At 41.8% G+C, this 18,634-nt stretch overlaps 1 protein-coding gene across 2 annotated transcripts in view; it reads right to left on the minus strand.

Moving 5' to 3' along the window:
- Positions 1-18,634, minus strand: part of LOC147020558 (protein FAM83H-like) — an 84,219-nt gene that overhangs the window by 24,270 nt on the left and 41,315 nt on the right. Inside the window, exon 2 of one of the 2 annotated variants that reach the window (XM_085895997.1) lies at positions 7,276-7,773. The exons of the other annotated variant lie outside the window; for it this stretch is intronic. Coding sequence (XP_085752123.1) covers positions 7,276-7,752 — 477 coding nt within the window. The 5' untranslated portion in view covers positions 7,753-7,773. The remainder of the gene's footprint in view (positions 1-7,275; positions 7,774-18,634) is intronic. 2 annotated transcript variants of the gene reach the window in all.

The following is an 18,634-nucleotide window of genomic DNA, read 5'->3' on the forward strand; positions in this document are numbered from 1 at the left end:
CACACATATATATATATATATATATATATATATATATATATATATATATATATATATATATATATATATATATATATATATATATATATATATATATATATAAACATATATATATATATAAACATATATATATATATATATATATATATATATATATATATATATATATATATAAACATATATATATATATATATAAACATATATATATATATATATATAAACATATATATATATATATATATATATATATATATATATATATAAACATATATATATATATATATATATATAAACATATATATATATATATATATAAACATATATATATATATATATATATATATATATATATATATATATAAACATATATATATACATATATATATATATATATCTCCACAGCTGACTGTTATATGTTATATATATATATATATATATATATATATATATATATATATATATATATATATATATATATATATATATATATATATATATATATATATATATATATATATATATATATATATATATATATATATGTGAAGACCACAAGGGGAAAACCAGAGATGTCAGGATAAGTCAATTTTGAAGAAACTGAAAAACAAAGTTTCAAGACTTTGGTGGACTGTTTAATAACTGTCATATAGATTTCTTTTCCAGTAAAAGGAAGAGTGATCATTGGCCGATCAAATTAAGCATGTAGCATTTGCCAAGCTTCTGTGTTATTTAATTTAAGAGCAAAGAATGAATCAATGTTGCAAACTGACATCACTGGTTATTCCCTTGTTTAATAATTGCCATGCAATTTTAACCCAGGATGTGTTGCAAATTCATGCTTGTTGGTTATTAGCATACATTACATGACTTTGATGATCACAGATTATTTTTTTCAACATTAAAGGGTCATTGTTTTTTTGTTTGATTGGTGTTCAACGCCATACTCAAGGGTATTTTCGCTTATATGATGACGGATTCTCCATTTCTTACTCCGTACTACTTAATATGATGGAAAACCGGGAGGAAACCAAGGATAAACCACCCCCGCGATAGCCGGTCACCTCATGTGACTCCCTCATATACCTAAGCAGGTTGATTGGGCGGTGGGTACATCGAATGAGGATGGGTACTCAGACGCGCTAACCATTAAGCCACGGCGTGGGTCCCATAAAAGTCACAATAAAGGTTTGATCAGGCTTGAACCACGATATGCACCAACTACGGAGCCCATGATGTAACCAAATAGGCCATTGTAGAGCTCAGAGTTTATGCTGTGAAAGTTTTGCAACCTTTCATTTTTTAGTTTCTCAACTCTGAATATTATGGTGGAACAGTTAACATGAATGAAAAGGAGATAACCAGGAGTAAAGTACTGACAACTCTGGGTTTCTACTTGATCAGCTTTGACAACACTTGTTTTTTCATTGCACGGCTAAACTTTATACCATATAAATTATGACACCCCTGGTTATTTGTTAAAGTAATATTGTGAGAGGAAACCTTATGTTGCCAACTATTGGCAGGTGCAATAACCCTGAAATTTATAAAAAGTGATATCTCTGGTTTTCCCCTTGTGGTCTTTATATATATATATATATATATATATATATATATATACATAAATATCTATATATATATATATATATATACATATACATATACATACATACATATATATATATACATATATATATATATATATATATATATATACATATATACATATATATATACATATACACACAGGGTGGCCTGAAAGTCACTTTACCCCTTCCCAGTGAAGCATTGCTCTTGAACTCTTTTAATATACAGGTTTTATTGTGCAGTACAGTAAGTCCTCGCTAACCGGAAGTTCGCATATCGTAGTTTCGATTTTTCGTAATTTAGTTTTAATGACCAATTTTTCAATTATCGCAAACATTTTATGCCTATCGTAATGTCATTGCAAGGAAAAACACAAAAAAAAGTTTCAAACTGCCTGCAAAAAACAACAATCACACAGGATGCGAATAAACACACTTTCACTTTACTGCGCATGTACTGTATGCTGTACTGTACGTATTCTCTTCACGCTCGCCTGCATACCTTCCAGTATGAATCCCAAGCGACCCGCAAGTCTTTTGCCAAGCACACCTTGTTTCAAGCGACAACGAAAGGCTGTCACATTGAAGGTGAAATTGGATATAATTAAAAGACATGAACGAGGTGAAGGGCAACGGAAATCGGCCGCGCGCAGCAATCGCTGCATCGACTGTACATTCGATCGTTCAAAGTTCGGCAAAGATAAAGAAAATATCACAGATTGCGACCAGTTCGAGTGCAACGACACTAACGAGAATGAGAGATGGTGCCATGCACAACATGAAGCGTTTATTATGTGTGTGGATAGAAGATCAAACTAAACGTCGCATGCCTTTATCTCTTGCTGTGATACAAGAAAAAGCGCATCGTTTGTTAGGGCATTGACCCACGATTACGTGATCAATTACTTCTCCAATCATGTTGAGAAGTACCTCCAAGGAGAACAACATTGACAACAAATCTTTGCTGCTTGTAGACAATGCTCCTGTCCATCCTCAGCAAATGGAAGACTGGTGTGAAAACATGCAGGTAGTATTTTTACCACCAAATACTACCTCACTTTTACAGCCTATGGATGAGGGAGTTATTGTTGCTTTTAAAGCCTATTATGTTAAGCATACCATGCTGCAGCTTATCAAAAAAACTGATAAGGACAAGCTATCAATCAAGGAGTTTTGGCGAACATACAACATAAAAATGGCTTTGGAAAACATTGAGGATTCATGGGCGGAGGCGAGTGCCTCCACAATGAACGCTGTGTGAAAGAAAGTGTGGCCCGAGTGTGTCCAAAATTTCACGGGGTTTGCTGATGTTCCGTTGATTACAAGTCAAATTGTAGACCTGGCGCAGGAGGTTGGTTTGAAGAGGTTGACGAAGAAGACGTGTATGACTTACTGGAGTCTCATGCAGAACCCTTAAGCAATGAAGATCTTATGGAGTTAGAACAGCAGTGGGCTCTTGAGGAAGAAGAAGATGCTGTGACACCTTCATCCGAGCATCTCACCATGAAAAACCTCAGCCAAATCCTCAGCTCGTTTGAAAGTGCCACAGAATTTGTTATCGAGCAAGATCCAAATCTTGAAAGGAGCACTGATTTTAGCTGTGTTGTTTATGATGCCCTTTGTTGCTACAAGGAACGTTATGCAGCAAAGAAAAAGAAAGCCATCCAGCCCACTCTCCATGCATTTTTCAAGCCAAAAGATGCAGCACCAACTCCATCCACCATCCAGGATGCTCCTTCAACCAGCTGCCAAGAGACCGTTCCTGCTGGTGAAGAAAGTGACAGCACAGTGTCAAGTGAAGAGGGGGACGATTCTGCCACTCCGCAAGTGTGACTTGTCCACCGCAATCAACTCCGTTCCTCCAGCCTCGGGGTAAGTCTCCACGACTCGAGGAGTGTGTTTTGTTTATTTGTGTTTATGTCCAAAAAATTCCGAGCCAAAAACACATACCCCCTTTAACACATTGGTTTCTATGGGAAAATATGTTTTGTTTAACACAGTTTCGCTTATCATAAGGTTTTCCAGGAACGCAACCCTTGCGAAAAGCGAGGACTTGCTGTACTTACAATAATTAATGTCATTGTATCTGTATGTGCTCCATCATTCTTCTGAGTTCGTGATTCTGCATACCATAGCAGGTGAGGGGGCGAGGGCAGAGGGGAAGGGACGGAGGGAAGTGCGAGAAATTTATCAGGGGTAAAGTAACTTTCGGGCTACCCTGTATATATGATCTGCTCCTACCAAAACATTTTATTGGTGTTAAACTACGTATTAAACATGGATTATGTTTGTGAATGAGAGCCGATGGATGAATATCCATTCTGATAACAGTTTGGCTTTCGGGTGAGGTTCAAAAATTAAATAATTAGATGCACGGATTCTGAAGTTGTGTTTTTTAAAGGATGGGGGTGTGTAGCAATTTTGTGACTACCCAAGATAAGGGGGCTGCAGCCCTTCAGCTCTCTCCAGGCCCCAATGGTTGATCCGTGGGTGTTAAAAAAAAATCACATCAGTTAAATAATATCAAAAAGAAAACCATCCGTTATGTGGAGCAGGTGAGGAATAGTCTAATGATGGTAATTAATTTATTAAGTGCCTTTGGTGTGCTTTATTAAATGAATAAGCACATCATTCACTTCATCAGGAAGGTGGGATAGTCTGGCTTAAAAGCCACATCACCTTCTCAACGATGGACTTCTCAGCATCAAAATCCATCTAAACAATGCAGTCAAGGTTGGGTAAAAGTAATCAACGTTCACATCAAAGAGTACATAATTGGTCATAATATTGTAATTACATCTGCCAGCCAGGCCACTGAACATTAACCTAATGACAGCAATGTGGGCATCAGCATTTACAGCACGAGTCATGGCTTCTTTCGTAGTCCTCAAGTCAAAGTCACCATAACGTCCGAGTGCTCACTTATACCGAGCGTACCACTTTGATAACAAGTCATTACAATTAATAACAAAATAAACACCGACGCACCGTGGGTATATGATTACTGGTGCTTCAACTATGGAAGAATTTTCTTCAAATCAAAACTTGGTTTCACTGGAGCCAAGCAGGATAGCCTAGAGGTATGCACACACTCCCCTCTGAGCTGCCAAGCTTGAGTTTGAAATCTCACCCAGCTATAAACTGTCATCCTGGTATTTCATCAATGTGTGTGCCATCCATCAGATGGACATTAAACTGGGCTGATCCCAAGATCCCAAGATTTTAAAGATCCCAAGGTGTCCTTCGTGAAGTGTGCACGGGCTATCACCAGCACCATGACCAAATGATAAATTCCAGCTCCAACATACAGGAAGGCACTGCATCAGTGGCACAGCCATGCCCATGCAAGAAATGATATTAAGCCGCAGCCACACATACTGCACATGAACGATGATGAATGGAGGCCAGATGCGGAGAAGAAATTAAACACACACAAATAAATAAATAAACAAACAAAACCAGCATCGAGAAGAAAAAACAAACAAACAAACAATTAACAATGGAGTTGAAATTCCCCAAAGTATTTAAAAGGGAGAGTCATCTAGATCTGGAACTGAACCATTATCTAATTGGCTTGTTCCAGTCACCTTCCCAACTCATCCACTACGATCTGTCATAACTCGTCCACAATTTTTGAAATACCATGCTATATGTCGTTTTTGGCCACATCTCTCAATGGTGAAGAATATCACTTGGATAATTAAAAAAAATATATTCGCAACCGGATCCGGATCTTCACCAAAATCGAATCCTTCCATCCTTGTCGCACACCCAACTTGGCCACCAAGGATCATCCGAATCCATGCTTAACTTTTTGAGATATGCGACACTGTATATTGTTTTTGGTCCGACCTCTCAATGGTGAAGATTCACTTATAAAATTCCACTATCGAGATCCAGATTCAGATCTTCACCAACATCAAATAATTTCATCCTTGTTCAACCCCAAACCTATCCACCAAATTTTGTCCGAATCATTTTGAGATAGCCTGCTCACTGACAGAGACAGACAAACAGACAGACAGATGAAAAGCAAACAAACAGGGGTGAAAACATAACCTCAGTCCATCTTTGTTAGTGGAGGTAAGTAAAGTATTGAAGGGACATTCCATCAAGAGAGTGAAGGGATTGAAAAAAAAAAGAAATTGATGCATTGGACAGGACTTGAAATAAATTAACAATCGAGTTTGAAGTTCATTGAAAAACAAGATAGTAAGTCTTAATCATCTCCCCAAGTCCACCCTTTCTGCTCACCTCCACTCCCTCATCTCCCCCCGATGGAATCGCCTCTCTGAGCTTTTCTTGTCTTGTCTTTCTTCCTTCCAATATGTCAACACATCAATCTGTCCCCCCCAAACCAGTCAATCTCTTCCACTCCTCACAGACTGATCATTTTTCTCTCGAGTATTATCATTTATTTTTAAACATCGATGTTTAAACATGAGGAAACCTCATGGTGTCGCTTGTGTACACACAGATCCCATGCAGGACAAAGCAATCAGTGTACTTTCACATTCATTTCATATAATGGGTGTTGGTAAACAATGGACAACTCCACGGGTGGATATGGGATTTAAGCCTCAGTTCCTCACTAAACATTGTGAGTTTAGCAGTTTGGATGGGAACATGAACAGACCGACCTAAACCCCTGCTTTTTCATGCTCATGTTGTTACTTAAGAACTCATAGTGTATTCGTTTCCTGAGCATGTTTGTTTGTCTGTCTGTCACGTACAGGTCGCAATTCTACACTGACCTTCACAAAACTTACCTGGTAGAGCGAGTCAAAAGATAGAAGCCTATTGTTTTTGAGGTCAAAATGTCAACGGTCAAGGTCACAAGGTCATGGTTCCTGACATCTTTTGGAGATAACTTGGCACAATCATTGTTGAGACTTCCAGTTTGCATCGCTACATTCCAATTGCCCAGCACTTTATAAGCAGTCGTTGGTGAATCACCTCTGAGCAGCCATTTTCTCCAAGCGGTCAAGGTCAAAGATTTGGAGCTCAATGTCAAATTTGTTTTAAAAATCGTCAATTTTTATCCAATGGATGACATTTGAACAGGATTTGCATATTGGGTAACCAAAAAAAAAAAAAAAAAAAATCAAAAAAAAAAAAAAAAAAAAAAAAATCGGTTTAGCCGTTGAGACATGACATAACAATTTCACACCATTATAATCAAATGTGACTTTTTGTGATTGTATTTTTGCCATACCTCAAAACGTTTAAGATATCAAATTGAAACTTACAAAGCTTATTTGTACGTCTGTGTAGTATGTGTGTGTAAAATGTGGTTGAGATGTTTCGATAGCAACTATTGCCAGCCTAGCAACGATTGTTGTTTCCATAGCAACTTTTTTTTTAATTCGGATTTCGCAAGTATCGTGCTATGCACAACATCATTCTTGTTTGTGCCTCGTCGACCTGTACATCTCTACCTTGTCCTCTGCATGTCTACCAATTGCCATTAGATGTCCAGTTTTTTCATGAGCGTTGACCTCTATATTTAAAAGGATGGAGAAGGCGTGGAGTTAGTAGTTTGCGCTCGAGAGAAACAAAAAGACAGAAGAGTTACACTAAGGAGAGAAAAATCACAACTCTTGGACTCGAGACACTTATGTGATCACCAACTTCGAGCTAGCACCAAGCTGATGAGCTATATAGGATGAAAGAGCGAATACTCAACAATACCTTTCTTGCCTCGTTGATGTGCTTCTGGACAATCTGCTTTATCGTCGGCACATACTCCCCAACAGGTGGGTGAAAATGCACCGCAACATTGGTGGGCCCCAAGAAGTGGGTGGGGGAAGGCCAACCCAACTCCAGGTCTGGAGCAGATATCTCGGTGTCCATGGGCCAGTAGGTTCCCGAAGATGAGCTGCAAAGGTCTGTTTCATGTTCCATCACATCACCGCCGATGATGTTTCCGCTGAGCCGGTCATCTCGTACCAGGGGCCGTTGCAGGTGGCGCTCAATATGCTCAATGTCGATCTCGGAGAGGAACTCTGGAAACTTCATACGATCCAGGAAACCGAAGTAAGCATCGCGTCCTTCCTCGATCAGTATGTCGATGGCCATGCGGTATTCCTCTTTGTAAGAAGGAAGCTGCAGGAATTCTTGGTAGGAACAGTCTTCACCCAACGAAGAATGCTGGGACAGTCGAGCCATATTGAGTGGAGCACCAACTCACTGCTCACACACGAGAGATAGCAACACGATCACAAATTGTATAGCATATACTCAAGCAGTTAAACTAATTGCAAGCTTTCACCAACACCATTATGCTCTGCTTCATTCAGCAACAAAGAACTGGTTTCACAAACATTGATTAAAAAAAGGTCATCTTTGGTGCATTTACAAATATAACAAAGATTCACCAACAGAGAAAATATCAATTTTTATTGATGTGATGCATCACACAGTACTATTGGAAAACATCACACTCCCTCAATAATTTTCTGACTCTCATCATACCTGGCCAATTCAGCAAAACAAATATACCTTCTGAACAACAAATGAAATGAAAAAGAAAATTGACGTTGATCGATATATGCTAACCACCGTGGGAAGCAACAGAAGAGCTGATGTTTCAGCATCGTTCCTTCCTTGGAGCAAAACAGCAATGAAGGGTTAATGCACGAAACGTCAGCTTCTCCTTGCTTCCCGCGGCGGTTAGCATACCTTCATCAACTTTCTGTCGATCTCTGCATCAGTCCTTCTTCCTGTCCGCTGACCCAGATATACTGTATACTACTACAATATGATCGCCTTCCCCAGCAAAACTAATTCTTCATTCTAAATGTGCTTTATGCATTTTCGAAGATTTGAAATCTCCACTCACTTCTACAAATGCTACATGACGGCATGTGCAGCACCTGAAACTGGCAGAGAAGAAAATGGCTTTTCAATAACAAATGCTTACTGGCACCATCACATCACATCACGTCACGTCACGTCACATCAGGGTATAGGAAAGTGGGTGGAGTCATGTGATCATCCCGGTCTACACATCTGCGTTGTGTATAACTTAGCAACTGCACTGTGCACATACGCCAAGGACTAGCGGTCTGAAATCTCTGGTTCCACTAGAACAGATCTGGACTATTTTGAAAGAAGTAACATTTACATCTTCAACAACGTTTTGTGGAAGTCCATTCCATTCCTTTATGACTCCTCTGGCTGAATAACTTGTTTTTATTCCCACTCCAGACCTACTCCTAAACAATTTTAGATCGTGTCCTCTTGTGGTTGTGTTTGCTGCAACTGTGAACAAGTGATTGACTGGACTCAAAGTTTCCCATGCAGTAACTTGTACACGGTAATCACATCACCCCTTTCGACATCTGTCGTACAATGAATGCAGGTTCAGAATCTCCGGTCGTTGCTCGTTCAGTATATACATAAAGAGTAAACACCCGTATCGTGTGCACGTGTGAAACATGAAAAGTTGGTTTGAATTTCGTTATAATAATACAGCTTACAAACGTGCGACTAAAGGCTCAACGGGTAAATGCAGGGACGTCAGTTTATGAATACGAATCCACATTAGACACCGATCTCACCGATTACTGCATGTGGTATGTGTTTCGGTTGTGGAAGCTGCATTGACGGTCAAAGGTCTTCACCTCCATTGACTGAACCGGCTTTAACCACAAATTCCAACCTCAGTGAATTGTTTACTTGTCAAGTCATGTTGAACCTCCCATGTACCCAACCGTTTTCTTTTCCAATGCCGACTTTTAATTTATATCTGTATTTCACAATTCAGCCTCTGTTAGACAATGAACTTGGATGCAGGAGGATGCCATATGATCTCCTCATACATGTGCTGTATCAACACTACATGAATTCAATCCATCAAGAGTACCTCTGGCTGTGACTTCCCCTCTGCTCCAACCTCATGTTTGTCTGTATGTTGCACCGTCCTCCAAACAGTGACGACTCCATCTCCATCTCTCTGACAACATGGACAAACTTTTAACCGCTCAACCAACTCTCTTCCTCATGTGTGGTGATTTCAATTGTAACCATGCAAATTCACTGCGTGCTGGTACTTCTCTCACCAGCCATGACACTTCAGCAGTGGACTTCTGTGACTCTGTGGGATTGATTTAATCTGTGAAGTTTCGGACCCAGATTTCTGTCAATGGCAAATTATCCCTTCTGAACTTGGTGATTACCAACTTCCCCACCAATGTATCTTGCTCTGCCTCTGCACCAATTGGTTCATCGAATCATGTGCTTGTGAAGATCAACATCTCTCTGGACATTCTCAAGAGAGCTGCCTTAGTACCAGCAAGGCTGGCAGCTCACTCAGACGGATTGGCAGGGATTGCAAGTAGCCATTACACTTCAGGGTATCTACCACCCCTGATGTTAACTCAGCCTGACAAGTGTTCCACCTGCTCTCCCTTTTGCACAGATCCATCCCATTTCTCCTCAGTCGTCATACCCATCCTTCCACCCATGGTACACTGAATCATGTGGTGAGGCAGTTGTCTTGAAACCACTTGCCTTCTCTTCTTAGAAGGCAAATCGGACCAAAGGCTATCTCAGATTGTTCTAAAAGATCAGCAACAAGTGTGTGCCCACTCTCAAGAGAGCCAGAAAACAAAATTTGTCCAACATCCAGAATGAAGTTTCAAATTTGTCTCCCTCCTCTAAAACTTGGTGGCACCATGTTAAGTTAGTGTCCAGAGTATGCTTATATATATATATATAAGTATATATATATATATATATATATATATATATATATATATATACACACACGTCATACCCATCCTTCCACCCATGGTACACTGAATCATGTGGTGAGGCAGTTGTCTTGAAACCACTTGCCTTCTCTTCTTAGAAGGCAAATCGGACCAAAGGCTATCTCAGATTGTTCTAAAAGATCAGCAACAAGTGTGTGCCCACTCTCAAGAGAGCCAGAAAACAAAATTTGTCCAACATCCAGAATGAAGTTTCAAATTTGTCTCCCTCCTCTAAAACTTGGTGGCACCATGTTAAGTTAGTGTCCAGAGTATGCTTATATATATATATATATATATATATATATATATATATATATATATATATATATATATATATATATATATATATATATATATATATATATATATATATATATATATATATATATATATATATATATATATATATATATATATATATATACACACACGTCATACCCATCCTTCCACCCATGGTACACTGAATCATGTGGTGAGGCAGTTGTCTTGAAACCACTTGCCTTCTCTTCTTAGAAGGCAAATCGGACCAAAGGCTATCTCAGATTGTTCTAAAAGATCAGCAACAAGTGTGTGCCCACTCTCAAGAGAGCCAGAAAACAAAATTTGTCCAACATCCAGATTGAAGTTTCAAATTTGTCTCCCTCCTCTAAAACTTGGTGGCACCATGTTAAGTTAGTGTCCAGAGTATGCTTGACCTCCATCCCTTCCCTCTCTTTAAATGGCACCACAGCTACTCAAGAAGCTAGTATATCGGATATTGGGTAAGCAGCTGAAAGCAAAGGGTTGTAAGGTAATGTTTTCTGGGATCCTCCCAAGATTAGGAAATGATATAGAAACAAGAAACGAATACTTCGATATCGCGCGGCTGGGGGCAGTGAAAGGTTAAGAGTGATTAAACAATTTTGCAGTTATAAAATTTAAATGAAGACACGGTGAATTAGCATGCATGATGGGAAGAGTTGTGACGTTGGACAAATATATATTTATAGCCCTCAGATCAAAGGGACGTATGCGACCATAAGTGTGACAGAAGACGTGACAGAAGGCACAGGACAGAATAGCCAATTATATAACATCGCGACGTCGCCGCGCTATAATAACCACCGTCACCAAAAAAGAGGAAGAAATCACCTCCACAAGACGTTTTAAAAACACTTCTGGTGAAAAACAAAGAACAAGAGTTACAACGCTGCACGTCAACAATTAACGGAACAGGAAAATTATCACTTCCTGCTCAGAAAATCAACTTCCGGCGTCACACAGAAAACGATTCAGCACAACAAATGTCGCTCTTCCGCATTAACCCCACTCACAATACACCCGGCAATCTCCGCCCACAATACACCCGGCAATCTCCGCCCACAATACACCCGGCAATCTCCGCCCACAATACACCCGGCAATCTCCGCCCACAATACACCCGGCAATCTCCGCCCACAATACACCCGGCAATCTCCGCCCACAATACACCCGGCAATCTCCGCCCACAATACACCCGGCAATCTCCGCCCACAATACACCCGGCAATCTCCACCCACAATACACCCGGCAATCTCCACCCACAATACACCCGGCAATCTCCACCCACAATACACCCGGCAATCTCCGCCCACAATACACCCGGCAATCTCCGCCCACAATACACCCGGCAATCTCCGCCCACAATACACCCGGCAATCTCCACCCACAATACACCCGGCAATCTCCGCCCACAATACACCCAGCAATCTCCGCCCACAATACACCCGGCAATCTCCGCCCACATCACACCCAACAATAAGTGCGACAGAAGACACAGGACAGAATAGCCAATTAAATAACAGCGCGATGTCACCGTGCTGTAATTATGAGCAGAGCAATAGATGTCAACCAATGGCTGGAAGAATGGTGTGGAGAGGAAGGTTTTGCAATTAAGAAGCAGTGGGAATCATTTTGGGGACAAAAGGAGTATTTCCAGAATGATGGCCGTATGTTAAATAGAAAGGGGGCAGGAAGTTTTGTAGTGGGAATTGAGGAAGGAATTCAGGCATTTTTAGGTCAGTGGAGGGTCGGGAAGCTATTAAGGAAGGAACGGATGGTGTAATTATGATGAATAAGGCTAGGCAAGAAAATAGAATTTCAGGAAGGGAAAAGTTAAACATATTCTATTCCAATGCCAGGAGTTTAAATAATAAGATGGAAGACGTTGAGGCAAAGAGAGAGCGAAGAGTACGATATGGTCGCAGTAAGGCCTAGGTCACATTTGCCACGGCGGCCGTGGGGTCTCCAAAATCTGCGACCACTAGCAATTACACGGCGGCCGCAGTATTTCCAAGGTCACACAATGTAACAGTCACATATGTTTTTATTTTTTGGGTAGCAGCACGGCGTATATATAAATTGTGGAGACCGAAAACGTGGGGGTGCTGTACGGTCTTTGATTTGATGTCGCACGGTGACCTGAGGGCGTCGCTGCGGCAGCAATATAATTTTCAAGGCAGACGCAAGGTGCCCACAAGGCGACTGCAGGGGGACCCTAAGGCGAACGTGCGGCCAGACGGACGGTAACGAGTGGGTATATATACCAGTTCTTTTTTTTACTGAAATAAAAATATACCAGTATATATAACTGAATATACTATAACAATAATATTGTGACGTCCACGGGACTTGAACAGTCCCGCTAACGCAGAATGAGCCGAAACGATGGAGGCGGTTTATCCTTTACAACCCAAAGATGGCGGTTCTAATCGCTCTACCGCAAACGGGACGAGGAAGGTGGCACAAGTCGCTTTTCACTGAGTTAATAACGTTTATTTCTCTAACCAGAAATAATAAGACTCGGCAAAGGAGGGATCCGGGGCGATTCGACGGGATGGTGGTGTGGGTTCGGGCGTGGGGAAAACACAGACAATTCCAATGGATATACAAATCTCAAACCCTCTAAAGGCGCCAGACACACACACACACACACACACACACACACACACACACACACACACACACACACACACACACACACACACACACACACACACACACACACACACACACACACACACACACACACACACACAACGTAGCTGGTCCTGGTGGTCAGGCTGGCCCGTGGAGTGGACGCAACAGTCCCTGGATTGGCGCCGGACGAGCTGGCTTTGCGCTCGTCAGGGGCAGGAGACACCGTGGTACTGTCGACCTCCTGGTGTCGGCCCAAGACCGCTCACAGCCGCCAGGGAGCCAGTTCTGGCGCCAAGTTGCGAGCAGGAGAAGGAGGCAGGTCCGCCCGCCGTTCGACCCCGTACTCCGAGCCAGCAGAACCCCAGAGCCAACCGAGGTGAGGCACGAGGCACAGCGAGGCCACGAGACACGATCAATCCAGGAAGGAACCAGCGCAACAATAGAGCACACTCCCAGCACAACAGCCTCCACCAAAACGGCTTTTTCTTTATCGATCTTCTTCTTCCACCCCTTTTCCCCGAACAGAACCTTTTTATCCTCGAGTCCTCGTCACTTCCAATCGAGCCGTTTTATTGGCCCTCCGCCGTCGCCTTCCGCCAATCGTGATCACGGGGCGGAGCCATCCGCGGCACTGTCCTGTGACGTCACGGCAAGCCTCCAGGGAATACTAAAAGGGGTTTACGCAGACACACTTACCCTAACCCGTCTCCCTATCTAATTACGCGACAATTATCATTTCCCCCTTGAAGAAATGGACATTTACTAGACAACTTATCACCACTGAATTGCTACTTATTACATCGAGATCCTGGTACACTCGAACAGCATGGCATACCTAATTAAACATCCTAATTACCCTTTGAATGCATACCCCCCTCAGACGTAACAATATACCGTGGTGCCCCCACAATCCGAACGCCCCATTGTTTGAACAAATTGGAATCTGAACAATTTTTTCGAGAAAACTTTGCCCTAAAAACCTAATACATTTTAAAAAACCAAACACAACGTGGCGTTCATGTTTGTTCACGTGTTTCCCCCACCTATTCGAGCCGCATCATCACGCTTTGTTCATTCAGTTCGTCGGTGGAAGTCCTCGTGGAAGCATCTCTCGTATGTCGATCGATACTTTAGGCCTCAGTCACATTTGCTCGACGGCGAGGATACGGCGGCCGTACGCCCTCTGAATTGACAGAAACGTGCGGTGGCCGCAGAGAAACTGAGGTGGCCTCGGGGTGGCCCTACGCCATATGGCTATATTTTACAGGCCGTAAGGTCGCCGTGGAATTATAACGCGGAGTTATAACTTTTTTCATTTCTACGTTCGCCGTAGAAATTCAACAAGCCAAAACAAAAGAACTGGTAAAAAAAAAAATTAACCCATTCGTTACCGTCCGTCTGGCCGCACGTTCGGCTTCGGGTCCCCCTGCGGTGGCCTTGCCGGCACCTTGCGTCTGCCTTCAAAATTCTATGGCCGCCGCAGGAACGCTCTAAGGTCACCCTTGGACATCAAATCAAAGACAGCACGGCACACCCATGTTTTCGGTCTCCACAATTTACAAATACGCCGTGCGGCTACCCGAAAAATAACAAGGACAAATGTGTCCAAGAGCAGCGTCCAAAACCTAAAAGTTTTGTCGGCTAAAAAAAACAAAAAAAAACAACAACTTCCGATATTTCGGCACGTGCCTTCATTAAGCCAATAGCGAAACCAGTCATAATGTATTTACGAAATATATAATGTATTTACGAAATTACAATTCGATAAATGGAATAATCTTTAAATAGTAACGTCAACTTTTCGAAACTTTAAAGCAAATGTCCGAATATATTTAAAAGTTCATGAGAGACGCTCTCAAAAGGCACCGTCTATGTGAGGATGTGTAGATGTGCTCAGTATTTAAGGCGATCCAGATCTTAGATATGCAAGAGCCGAGTCCGAGAGATTGAAGAAGAAGAAGAAGAAGAAGAAGAAGAAGAAGAAGAAGAAGAAGAAGAAGAAGAAGAAGAAGAAGAAGAAGAAGAAGAAGAAGAAGAAGAAGAAGAAGGACGACAACAAGCTCTCTTTCAGCAGCGTTCGCTACTGCTAAAAACATGTGTGACCGTGAAAATACTGTGGTGCCCGTACATTTTGTAGACCCCCCGGCTGCCGTGCCAAATGTGACAGGCCCTTCCTCTTGTTTTCACCTTCATTTGTGATGTTTGTTTTTTTAATTTATCTTGTGTTTTAATTAATAACAAAAAAAGCAATCCGATCACGTGGTGTGACGGACTGTTGGACAAGGATTGAATTTCACAGCAAAACCAGTTGTAATTTGGAATATCCATGATTACCTCAGCCCGATGCGTTTGATGAAAGTGATTGTGGTTCTGCGGGCATCATGTCTGATGAGCTGCCCCGGGGGCAGCGCTCTCGCAGAGTGCGCGAGCGATCGGAACCCAGGCCGGAGCATGAGCCTGTGTGGACCTTTGGATGTGGTGATTGTACCAGTTTACATACAATACACCGCCACCGAAGGTCATTTACTCATCTTATTTTATCTTAAACATGGGTAATTTCAGTTTAAAGTGTCTTGAAAGTTGGTTTTCTTTGGGTTCACGAACGGATTAATTCACTCCATTATTTCTTATTGGGAAAATATTTTTGGAATCCAAACTTTTTGCAATCCGAACAGCCTCCTGGAACAAATTAAATTGGGATTCTGGGGCACCACTGTGTATAGGCAAACACCTCTACTCCGATCCCTAGCGGTAGCGCACGGTGGACGCACGGTCGACGCAGACTGCCACGGAGGCCGTACGGGAACCGTGCGTCAACCCTGCATTGCCCGCAGGTAGTCACACAGACCGCAAGGCCACCGTAGGGCGACCGTGGAAATCTTGCGGCCGCCGTAATTTTTTGGGGGTTGGGAAAATTCATTTTTCATTGAGAAGAGCTTACGGCAGCCGCACGAATAATGCAAGCCCACCGTACGCCCCACGTACGGTCGACGTGGAACACATCTACGTCATAGCTTGGCTTGTCGAATTGCTACGGCGAACGTAGAAATGAAAAAAAGTTATAACTCCGCGCTATAATTCCATGGCGACCCTACGGCCTGTAAAATATAGCCAAACGGCGTAGGGCCTCCCTGAGGCCACCTCAGTTTCTCTGCGGCCGCCGCACGTTTCTGTCAATTCAGAGGGCGTACGGCCGCCGTATCCTCGCCGTAGAGCAAATGTGACTTAGGCCTAAGTGAGACATGGTTTAAGGAGGAGAGTAACTGGAGGACAGGATTAGAAGACTACAAGGTGAATCGGTGTAATAGGAAGGAGAAAAATAGGAGGAGTAGCAATCTGGGTAAAGGACAGCATTGCATCAAGAGAAATGGATGACATTAAGCAGCGTAGAGCATTCTGTATGGGTAGAAATTAGAGATTGTAAAAACAGCAAGATTTTGGTAGGATGCTTTTATAGGACTCCGGGTGTAAAGGAAGGAGTAGTACTGCACATGAAGAATTCAAAAGGGCATGTGGTAAGGGAAGAGTATTGATTATGGGGATTTTAACTTGCCAGCGAGAGATTGGGTCCAGGAACAGGGAAAGGGCAGAGCAGATGAGGATTTCCTAGTTTTAGTCCAAGATTGCTTTTTAACCCAGTTTGTAGATAAGCCCACGAGGGGGAGTGCAGTGTTTGATCTCTTTTTAAGTAACAATCCCAATATGGTGGAGGAGGTGGAAGTCGGGGAGCATTTAGGAGCAAGTGACAATAACATTGTATGTGCAAAGATTCCATAAAGAGTTCAGGATGGTAGAGTGAGGCTATTAGATTTCAAGAAGGCAAACCTTGAGGGTATGAGGAGAGAGTTGGGTGATGTAGATTGGGAGACTCAAAACAACAGGACAATCAGCATCAGAGAAATGGAAAACCTTCAAGGAGAAAATGTGGAGAGTGCAGAGTAAGTACATTCCAATGAGGTGTAAGACTAGAAGCAGAAAGAGGCCAGGGTGGTTGAGTCGTGAGATAAGGAATGCTATTAAGGAGAAGCAGAAGGCTTTTATTAGGTTTAAAATAACAGGACTGGAGTGAGATTTATATAATTATCAGAGTAAAGAGGCAAGTGAAGAAAATAACTCGGCAAGCCAAAAGAGAGGATGAGGACATCGCCTCTCAGCGGTGACGGTCTGTGGACAACAGAAGTTATGACGTCAGCGAATGACCGATGTCATGACGTCATGACACCTCTCAGCGGTGATGTCACACGTCGCCATGCAAACAAATGTAAAAATTGGAAAATCGCCAAAAAAAATCCCAAACCTGTCCATCTGGCGCAATCTCACATAGCCTATGCTGTACATGAGACCACAGAGCACCCACATGCCGAAAGTGGACACAATCCGTCGGGCAGTTTCGGAGGAGATACATCCACAAAATATGACTTAGCGTCATATATATATATATATATATATATATATATATATATATATATATATATATATATATATATATATATATATATATATATATATATATATATATATATATATATATATGATAATATCAAGGCTTTCTTTAAGTATATCAGGGGGAAAGAACAGGTTAGGACCAATGTGGGCCCATTGAAGAATAGCACCGGGAGAGTCGTTAGTGAGGAAAGTGAGATGGCAGGCTTATTAAACAGGTACTTTTCTTCAACTTTTACTCAAGAACAGTCAGGAGAATTGCCAATAGCTGAGAGTATTTATCAAGGAGGTGAGGAAGGGCTTTTGCAGAAGACCCAGGTTGGAATGGAGGAAGTAAAGGAACAGCTCGGTAATCTAAAAGTAGATAAGGCTCCGGGTCCAGATAATATGCACCTGAGAATATTGAGGGAATTGGCTAAGCAGGTAAACGAGATGTTAACGGATATTTTCACGAGTTCACTGGAGTCAGGACAGGTACCGGAGGATTGGAGAGTAGCAAATGTAACACCTTTATTGAAGAAAGGATCCAGAGAAGAATTGGGAAATTATAGACCTGTTAGTTTGACTTCAGTTGTGGGGAAGGTGTTGGAGACATTAAATTAGGACTGGATGAAGAACCATTTAAACAAATACAAACTAATTAAAGGTAGTCAGCATGGGTTTACCAAAGTTAGTTCCTGTTTAACAAATCTTTTGGAGTTCTATGAAGCAGTGTCTGATTGGGTGGATGAGGGAAAGGCAGTGGACATAGTACATCTAGACTTTAAGAAGGCATTTGATAAGGTACCACATCGGAGGTTGTTAGCCAAAGTGAGGGCTTGTGGAGTGGCTGGTCAGGTAACAAATTGGATTGCAAACTGGCTTCGTGGTCAGAAGCAAAGAGTGGCTGTGAGTGGGAGGATGTCTTGCTGGGA

Source organism: Eptatretus burgeri, chromosome 9 (genome assembly GCF_056783735.1).
Source record: "Eptatretus burgeri isolate ZD-2024b chromosome 9, Ebu_testis_v1, whole genome shotgun sequence".
Taxonomy (NCBI): Eukaryota; Metazoa; Chordata; class Myxini; order Myxiniformes; family Myxinidae; genus Eptatretus; species Eptatretus burgeri.